At 39.2% G+C, this 10,217-nt stretch overlaps 1 protein-coding gene across 1 annotated transcript in view; it reads right to left on the bottom strand.

Annotated features, from left to right (window-relative positions):
* Positions 1–817: 817 nt before the first annotated feature.
* Positions 818–10,217, bottom strand: part of LOC105521339 (alpha-2-macroglobulin-like) — a 50,043-nt gene continuing 40,643 nt past the window's right edge. Inside the window, exons 23-35 of the mRNA XM_011955552.1 lie at positions 8,791–8,874; positions 8,078–8,254; positions 7,707–7,794; positions 6,899–7,055; positions 6,432–6,506; positions 5,966–6,143; positions 5,303–5,526; positions 3,896–4,114; positions 3,589–3,719; positions 3,127–3,217; positions 2,521–2,589; positions 1,709–1,811; positions 818–894 (exon numbers count right to left, since the gene is read on the bottom strand). Of these exons, the coding sequence (XP_011810942.1) occupies positions 818–894; positions 1,709–1,811; positions 2,521–2,589; positions 3,127–3,217; positions 3,589–3,719; positions 3,896–4,114; positions 5,303–5,526; positions 5,966–6,143; positions 6,432–6,506; positions 6,899–7,055; positions 7,707–7,794; positions 8,078–8,254; positions 8,791–8,874 (1,673 nt within the window). The remainder of the gene's footprint in view (positions 895–1,708; positions 1,812–2,520; positions 2,590–3,126; positions 3,218–3,588; positions 3,720–3,895; positions 4,115–5,302; positions 5,527–5,965; positions 6,144–6,431; positions 6,507–6,898; positions 7,056–7,706; positions 7,795–8,077; positions 8,255–8,790; positions 8,875–10,217) is intronic.

Raw genomic sequence — 10,217 nt, 5'->3', positions numbered from 1 at the left:
AAGATAGAGTTATAAATGCCATAAATTTATTCAACATACAAATTTTATGTATTTCCAATGATCTTCCCTTCTTTCTCTCACTGTTGTCTCTCTTGATGAGTCTGTTCTTCATTTCTGGAGTTCACCTGATGAGGCCCATAAGTTGCTGTTTTTAAGCATTTCTTTGTTCAGATTCTAAATAGTAAAAGAAAAGGAAGAAATATTAGGGAAATTCTGTGACCTACTTAAGAACAACTCTTTGTATTTCAGTTATAAATATTTGAACTTAGTAACTTTTAATTATTTTTAATGATAGGGATATTCTCCATTTTTTCATATTTTACAGTGGAGATGCAAAGGTTTCATGGCAAATTCTATGTCAAAGGTGAACCCTGTCAATCAGCCTAAAGGAGGGTCTTACAGACTGCACCTTTCATGCTGTGCTATATGGATAATTACAGTGACAAGTTTTTTGACTTTAGTGTACACTTAGAAATATCCTAGAAAGGTTATAGGTGATGAATATATCACCACTGGGTATAGAATGGAAACTACATATTAGATAATTTAGTTTTTATATACGGCAAATTCTTGGATTCATCTTCAAACAAGTCACCCCAGACACCAGTAATTGTATTTAACTTGCATTTTTTTCTGAGAAATGCTATAATACATTTGATACAGTTCAATTTATATACAGTACATCGGGGGTTTTTTAGGATATAGAAAGGATACAGTCATCTCAAGAAGCAGCCTTATGCAGAGAACTGAGATGCTTATTTATTTTGAAGTTGGGATCAGACTTTACTATTTAATTGAGATACTTATTTATTTTCTTTCAATTGGCGTTAGATTGAATCATTAATACTTTACCAGCACTGCAAGGGGCACTGTATTCTTCAAAGGTGAATTCATCTGAAATACAGAAATTATTGGAGAGAAAGAGTGAAGACATTCAGACATAAGCACCTAAGATGTGAATCGTAAATAAACTACGTAAGCCAAGAAAGAAAGTAGAAAGCATCACTATAGAGCCAATAAATATGATTTCTCTATTAAGCTGTTTGGGATTGGTGGGAGGAAACCAAGAGAAAATCTGGCTTGGGAACAGAATTGAGAGGCCGGGTACACAGGTGGTTTGCCTGAATATAGTTACAGGACTCCACAGATAGTGCCATTTCACAGCTGTATTTTTCTCATTGGAATTGCACCTTGCTCTCTGAACCTTCCCTTCATCAAAGAACAGTTTTAGCACTACCATCATGCTGTGATGGTGGTTAATTTTCTAGCTCAAAGCCATGAGCAAATCAAAGTATTTCTTGATATGTTACAAAGTTCCCCAAATTGTATGAGACTATCCGAAGCACAAGTCAAAAACAGATCAAATTTTTCATGTCACACATCAGCACTGAGGTGTGTTTTTTCAGTTACCGTACTCTTCTTATCTCTTTGGAATAATTCAGCCCAGGACAAACAACTTTATAGGCAAATTTAGATAGAATGAACCCTCTCATTGCCTTATGGTCAATTTATAAGAATGACTCTAAGACTTGTTTAGTGGGGGGACATGAGAGGTTCATATACAAGAACATGATTACTCAGTGCACACAAACTCACCTTTTCCTCCAGTGAAACACTATGGAGTTTTGCTTTAGTTAAGGCAATCCTTTACTAGGTTAGTAGTTTTTTTTTTTTTTTGGTTTTAAAGCTCAGCACGTCTGAAGCTTACCTGTCTCATAATAATCATAGGCTTTTACTGTAGCTGGTTTTAAATTCTTTATTTGGATGTCTTGTTCCACAAAGAAGGAAAAATTCAGGGTTTGATGGGTTAGCTGGAGAGACAGGAAAACAATTAGAATCAAAGATTAGTTAGTCTTTGATTAACTAGTTACTAGTTACTGTCCTGTCTTCATAAGATATTATCAAACCCTGTAGTTATGCTATACACATCTGTACCAGAACCTATGAAAAGAAAGGGGACTTCTGTGACCTGCATAACATACTAAAAGACAGATAAAAGAAGGACAAAAGAGACAATTTTGTAGACAGCCAAATGTAATAAATCAAGCCTGTTGACAGTCCAGGCTTCATTTTTTTTTTCTTTTTCTTTTTTTTTGGGAGGGGGGCGGGGACCGAGTCTCGCTCTGTTGCCCAGGCTAGAGTGCAGTGGCACAATCTCGGCTCACTGCAACCTCTGCCTCCCGGGTTCAAGCAATTCTTCTGCCTCAGCCTCTCAAGTAGCTGGGACTACAGGCACCTGCCACTGTGCCCAGCTAATTTTTGTATTTTTAGTAAAGATGGGATTTCACCATCTTGGCCAGGCTGGTCTCGAACTCCTGACCTCGTGATCCACCTGCCTTGGCCTCCCAAAGTGCTGGGATTGCAGGTGTGAGCCATTGTGCCAGGCCGGCTTCATTTCTTTTTATAGCCACTTTGTCCTCTCTCACCTGTATATGTGAACAGCACTATATGGAACCTGTTATGGTTTGTTAGAACCTCTAGTTGTTATTCCAGATCTAGCAGAGTCACAGAAAGTCTTACCTTTTCAAAGTAGATTAGGACATGGTTGATGCTCACTTCAGTCCTCTGAATCTGAGGCTGTTTCTGGAGCTGTTGATCAAGAGAACAAGCCAGAAATATGGAATGAGAAAATGTTATACTGGCAGTAGTTTTCAGGAATTTACGATATAAACAGCTTCTCAGGAGCATCCAAACTACTAATTTTGATTTCTTCAAGAATAATAATGATAATAACAATAGCAATATTTATTGAACTTTTATTCTGTATATATGCTGTAAGTGTATGTGCAGATACATATATGTGAGATAGATATATATATATGTATGCATACACACACATATATCCTTTTCTCTTTTTGTATATAGCTGGAAAATAATTCAATATCATTCCACATAACTAGGTGTCTTGGGGCCTGTTGGAATATTCTTTATCATGTTTCTGACTTATACCCTATACCTGACACCATATAACCATGATACACACTATTAAAATGATAGAGACAGTCTTTAGAGAAGCAATTTTGAGGGAGCACACCTCTTGAAAAGTGCATCAATAAAGTCAAATTGACAACGATAATTGCCAGCATTTACCATGACTTTGCTATTTGTAAGGGATCTAGGGATTACCTGTTTAACTGATGGTTTCATAGGTATGAAGCCTGATACCATCTTCACGTCAACAATGACCATGTTGGAACTCGGTCGGTCCCCAGTGTAACTATAAAGTCAATGCATAGGAATAAGGAAGTCAAACAAAATTTCTTGGAATTCATTCAAGACAAACTCTCTCTTTACCTTCTATTTCTAACACTAAGTTACTATATCTACTGTATCTGTTTCTATTATGGTTGTTTGGAAAACCCATCATTTTAGGCTCACAGTCTTCAGATATTGTAATACCATATTCTCAGTGTTAACGCTTTTTCTTGTTAATAAACACTGCAAGAAATTTTCTTGTAATAAACACTGCAAGAATTCCATATTCATTATGTGTGGCTTTGGAGAGTGGAGTTTCTCCACATAAGAAAATCAATTTCTCCACATTCTATTAGGTTGGTGCAAAAGGTCTGGTCACGATCTAGGATTTACCTAATGTTGATGTGAATCTGGAACTTTCTGTGAGCATCCACTCCATCACAATTCGTGGGGAGAGTATTAACTTGCAGAGCAAAGGGCACTTTCCCTTCTTTCTTGGGAAGGACGTTATATCTCAGGCATGTCTAAAACAAATGGAAAAAAAATCCTTAAGTTTTACACTCAAATTGTCTCATAATCTGTTCCAGATGATTCATACCTTTCCTTAGCACACGCTTCTTTTTCTTATTTTGAAATTCAAATATAACTCTTGAAACTTTCTCTCCCATTTGCAGCATCTCCTAAACCCCAGCAGTCTCACCTGGAGGTACACACATCCCGACCCTGACACAGTTGTGCTGTACTCCCCCGGAACCTCTGGTAACTGGACCTCCTGCAGCACTAGGCGGTTGCCATCATCTACTTGGAAGTCTTTAGAAAAGGTGTGTGAAGATTTGACTGTCACCAAAGCTGCTTTCTCACTTTTACTGAAAGTTGCTGTTCCATATTTGGAGAGGGCTTGAAGAGCCACCACTGTGTCCTGAAAAAAAAAATGAGTAGAGAAATCACAGAAGAGGAAAGTAACAAATGCACACTGGATGTAAACCATAACAACACTATTCTTTCTTCAGAATTATTTAGTCATAAACGCAGTCCACTAACTCTGTTTCAATTTAGTTCAATCTGGTTAGTAATGATAAACTATTCCAGATACTTTGAAGGTAAACTTCTAAAGTTTCTTCATTCAGCTGGTTTACAATATACATATGGTGATAAGACTTAGATATTTGACACAAGCACAGGTTATTTCAATAATTTATAAATTTATGTAACAATATTTGTTATAAAAGGTCAGAGAAGAGAGAAGAAAATATGGGTTCGAATAGTAAGAGAAGACTGAAGAAGGTGAGAAATAAGATTCTCTCTGAATAATGAGCAGGGTTTATGTAGACAGAAGAGAGGTATCGGGGGGACCTGGGTGGGGAATGCTCTATGTGAAATCATGGAAACTGCAGTGAGCTAATTCCAGAAGCAGCAAAGGGATCTGCCTAATCAGATTGGTTTATCTGTTTACTGGTGAGAGGAAATATTTTTGATAAAATATTAGATAATTTTAGGCTTTGGGTGAAAAAAAGATTTATTTTCTAAGGGAAGTAATCCCATGAAAACATTGCTTTGTGAAAACAAGCCTACCTGCATGGTTGGGGTCCCCTAGGGAGTTAAGAGAGGAGACGGTATAAAAAGGACAGAGCAGTAATCCATACATAAGCTAGTAAGGCTGGAACTTGTCTGCTGATGGAGGGATGGAGAAAGTGTGAATTAGAAATACCAACTATTGGGCCGGGCGCGGTGGCTCAGGCCTGTAATCCCAGCACTTTTGGAGGCCGAGATGGGCGGATCACAAGGTCAGGAGATCGAGACCATCCTGGCTAACATGGTGAAGCCTCGTCTCTACTAAAAAATACAAAAAACTAGCCAGGCGAGGTGGCGGGCGCCTGTAGTCCCAGCTACTCGGGAGGCTGAGGCAGGAGAATGGTGTAAACCCAGGAGGCGGAGCTTGCAGTGAGCTGAGATCTGGCCACTGCCTGGGCGACAGAGTGAGACTCCATCTCAAAAAAAAAAAAAAAAAAAGAAATACCAACTATTCCATTATTCAACTCCCAGAAGATGGCTGTATCTTCGTATATGTGAATACATTTATGTTTCCTTCTAGAGTCTCCCCACAGACCTGGGTGGAGGAGAAGCCCCCTTGGGGATTTTGCTGCTTGGTGATCCACTTCACAATACGTGATGCCACAGACAGGTCCTCTGAAGATGGGGCAGGCTGGACAGTAAGATAGGTAAGGAGCACGTAAGATGTCATCTCCACTTCTGCAGAGGGAGCCCGTGGTTGAGAATGGAGGGTCTTAGCTTCTTGAAGTTTCCCAGGACGTTGCCAGTGGATTGAATCCTCTTTGACATAGAAAAGGGTAGAATTTTTAGCTTAAGGGATGATTTCAAAATCTAATCCATAAGTGATAATTATAATTATAGTTCACCTAATAAATTGACATTTCATTTTAATGAAGTGAAAGCATTAAACAAAGTGAAAGCATTAAATAGTCACTATCAAACAAATCCTTGTCAAGAAAGTAAAGTTCGGAGAATAACATTGAGCCTTTGTGTCTACTACATGTGTGTGTCATATTAGAAGCTGGGACTGTATAGAGTCTATACTGTGTAGATTAATAAAATGATCCATGTTATCCAGACAATTCAAGTCTTAGATCAATGATACTTATTCTGTCATTAAATTAAGGCAGCATGATAGGCATGAGCTCAGTAGAGGCATCCTCCCTTCTTTTGGTCACTGGTGGTTGTTAGAAGTAAACTTTGCAGTAGCAGCTCTTACCTTCTTTCACAGCCTCTCTGTTTAATGATTCAAGCAACTCTCTTCGTTTGACCTTGTTTCCTGCTAGGGCAAAGGCATAGGCCAATAACGCTTTGGTGTAGACAAGACTTCCTTGGTCTTCTGAGGTGGAGCTCCAGGCCGTTTCAAGGCAGGATAGGGCACTGCGGACCACTGCGTGCTATGAAGAAGATGAAAGGCTATTGGAAAATAGCAGAACCAGGCAAATGAGCTATCCCCAGGCTAACTGCAGATTAAAAACTCTAATGTGTCTGTGTAACCTCACAGTTCTGACCAGAGAAGAGTTTCCTCTGCTGCTTCCAAAAGGATCTGGTCCTTTACATTCCATTGAAATAAAACAAAATTAAATACCATAAAAATCACAATTAATTTCCCTCAGGGATTCATCATATCATAATTTTATTCTTTACGTGTGTGAAGGAGGTACAGGGGATGTGCTTGGACATACAGTGGCAGGCAGTGGCATCTCCAGCAAAGCAATGGTGATGTAGGCAGAGAGTGTCAACTCATCGTTCACCCCACCCTGTAAGGATCAGAGGCAGAGACTCAAACACTTCAATAGTCATGAGACACCATCTGCTAACACTTCTTTTCCTTTTCACATCTTCACTAGATGGTTTCTTGTCTTGTGCTAGATTGTTGATTTTCTCCCCTTCCTCCTCTACCCTAAAATTCTTGAGTGTGTCCCAAATCACCTACTTTCACTTTTTATAGTATGTTCGGCTTTGAGGTTTTTTTGAACACTATTTTCATTCAATAACCAACTACTAAGGTGTTGCTAGATTTTAGGAGATGTAGAGTCCACCATTCCTCCTGAAATTTATGTCGCAATGACTGAAGGACCCAATTCAAATATCATTTCCTCCCATATATCACTATCTTCAGGGACCAGAACAAAAATAGAGAAGGCATCACCTTAATGGCATTGTTCAGCAGTGATCCAGAGCCTTCGAAACAACCATCTGCCTTTTGTCTCCGTGAAAGCCAGGTGAGGGCATCCCTGACGTGTGAGTTCTCCACAAAGATGTACCATTGGGCTTGAGCAAAGGACTTGAGCACAAATGCAGTGAGCCTGTCCAGGAAAACAGAGATACAGACATGAAGACCACCTCACTTTTACAGCTCACTTTGCGTACTGCCTCCAGACATTGCTCTTCACAATTCAGTGGAGAAGATTACTGGGAGGAATTAACGGGAAAACAGTATATAAGAGTGGAATATACTCTAGTCCAACAAACATCTCAATATCTTTTATTCTCTCTCAACTTTATTGGTTTCTCTGAGATGATGTTTTTTAAATTTTTGTTGTGAAACATTTGTTGGAGCCTTCAAGCCCCCCCACCATGAAAGCTGCATTTCCAGAATGACTTGTCCTGATTATACTGCATCACGGTGTCCTTCTGTCCTCCCCCTCCTCTCCTTTTTTAATGCACACTGTGGGAGCTTCTTCCTCTGTCATTTTATAGAGTGAAGAGTGACATTTTCTGCTTTATATTTCCATTTAGAAGATCCTTATTTCACCATTTTCAGCTGTGTTATCACAGCAGGTAAGCTTTCAGAGATGAAACCGTGAGATTACCCAACAAGAATGATACATACAGCATATGCATTATTTAAAGATTAACAATTTTCCACAAAAAACTCCAGATATTAGAGAGTAGCTATTTCTAGAATCCTGAAATATCATGGATCTACAGAGAGCATAGGGAAAAAATAATCTTACCAAGTGTTTCCCTGACTGCTACCATCATTGTCCCCAAAGGTGCTGTAGGAACCATCTCTGTGCTTGTAATTCAATTGCCTTTGGTACCCTGAAGAGGAAGTTTTCATAGACTTATTGAAATGGCAAAGACACTGGAGGATTATTAAGCCTTTTTCTCAGTGCTGTTAGGGATCATAGGGCAACTAATATTTAGTTAAAATCTCCCCCAATCCCCAATCACAGGCTTGATGATACTATTGAATTTTCTACTTGTATATTGCGACATTTTATTGAAAATCACAGCAATGACTATCAAAACTTAATGAAAGAGATTTTAGTTCACCAAAAATATTTAAGAGAGTATGGCTTTTCCTTCTGAGGTAATCTCTCACCACTGATGAGGTAGCTAGTGGCTTTGGCCTTGATCTTCTCTGTCAGCTGTCGTGTCTCATTGAGATAGTTTAGAACATAAATGTTTGGGACAAAAAGGACCATATTCTGCTCTCCACAACCATAGGGCATCTGGAGAAGGTTCTGAAGGTTTTGCACTACAGATCCTAGTATATCACCTGTGGAATGAAAGTTGTAAAGAAATCAGATATGGTTTGTATTGGGCTAGGAAAATAGATTATTAGCTAACTGAGAGGTCAAATGACCTATATAGGGAAGGACAAGAAGACTAAAAAAGGTGAAAAAAACAAGAAATAGGGAGAAAAACAAAAAGTGAGAAAATAAAGTGATGGTTTAAGGATGGAGAAAGCAGGGAAGAAACTGAATGGTAGGTGATCTATCTTTTCTTGTGGGCCACATGTCTGGTAAAATTCAACCACAACCATTTTCAAACTGACTTGGAAGCACTACCACCTAGTAAATTGCTAGAAGATGAGGGCACAGAGAGGTGACCCTTTCTTTTTAGAATATATCAAGGCATAATATGTAGCACAACATCTATTCAAGCCCCTTTCCAACTGTAACATAGTGTAACCCTTAGTGCTTTCTCTCAATCCAATGTCTGTTGTCAGAGACTTCAGCAATCACGCAAGGTGAGGCCCATGCACTAGAATCATACGCTAGACAGCTGCTTCCCTTGGGCTGAAAGACTCACCCAAAACTGAGTATGTTGCCCTGGGAGATCCTTCAACCACATTTGAAGGAACATTCAGTGACACCTTTTCAGGTACTCCAGTATCTAATGGAAGAAGACAAACACATATAAAGGAGGGGAAATTATGAATCATGTTTCTCTACATCATCTAAATCCAACCTTTTATTTTCCTTGGTCATTATGTAACTGTTTTTTTTTTTTTTTTTTTGAGACAGAGTCTCCCTCTGTCACCCAGGCCAAAGTGCAGTGGCGTGATCTCACTGCAACCTCTGCTTTCTGGGTTCGAACGATTCTTGTGCCTGAGTCACCTAAATATCTGGGATTACAGGCATGCACCACCACGCCTGACTAATTTCTGTATTTTTTGTAGAGACAGAGTTGGCCAGGCTGGTCTTGAACTTCTGATCTCAAGCAATTTGCCCGCCTCCATCTCCCAAATTGCTGAGATTACAGGTGTGAGCCACCATGCCTGGTTCGGTTATTATATAATTTCTTTGATACAGTCCAAGTTTCCCTTAAAGCTATGATTCATCTCTGTGAAGTTCATATTCATCACATACATTTGTGCTAAATTTCTATGGCTTTTTCTATAGGCATATACTTATGGTATACTTATTTCCTTCTCTTCATGATTTATATTTATTCCTGCTACTGTTAATGCTTTCCAAGAATTACATTCATTCCATTGATTTGTATTCAGCGTATACTATGTACCAGGTTTTAAGTGCAATGATACCGAAACTTTCAAAACAAATTTCCTGGCCTCCTGGAGATTTCAGTTTTAGGGGAAGAGTAAGATAAAAAAAAAAAGCAGAGTATATTTAGTATGCTAGATGTTGATAAGTGCTATAGAGAAAATTAAAGCAGGGTAAGCGTTTCTATGGTGAGCTAGAAAACAAGGCAGATCAGGAAGTGCAGGATGTAGGGAGGGGGCTCTCTATGGAAAAGCTCATTGATAGAAAGTCCTATGTGAGCAGAGACTCTAAGTAAGTCAAGGAGCCAGTGTCTTCCAAACCTGGGGGAAGACACTTCCAGGAAAAAGGAACAAAAAGTAAAAGGACTCCAGAGACTGAAGAATGCCGGATGTATTCCAGTAGGAAGAAGGAGGTCAGTGTGGCCGGCATGGGGTGAGTGAAGGAGAGGTTAGGAAGATGTGAAGTCATGGGGTAGCAAGGGTTTCTTTTTTTTTTTAAATTTTTTATTATACTTTAAGTTCTAGGGTACATATGCACAACATGCAGGTTTCTTACATATGTATACATGTGCCATGTTGGTGTGCTGCGCCCATTAACTCGTCATTTACATTAGGTATATCTCTTAATGCTATCCCTCCCCACTCCCCCCACCGCACAACAGGCCCCAGTGTGTGATGTTCCCTGCCCTGTGTACAAGTGATCTCGTTGTTCAATTCCCATCTATGAGTGAGA

Source organism: Colobus angolensis, unplaced genomic scaffold, assembly GCF_000951035.1.
Source record: "Colobus angolensis palliatus isolate OR3802 unplaced genomic scaffold, Cang.pa_1.0 Scaffold11, whole genome shotgun sequence".
Taxonomy (NCBI): domain Eukaryota; kingdom Metazoa; phylum Chordata; class Mammalia; order Primates; family Cercopithecidae; genus Colobus; species Colobus angolensis.
The sequence above is the reverse complement of the archived record's forward strand: the minus strand, read 5'-3'. Positions and strand labels throughout refer to the sequence as shown.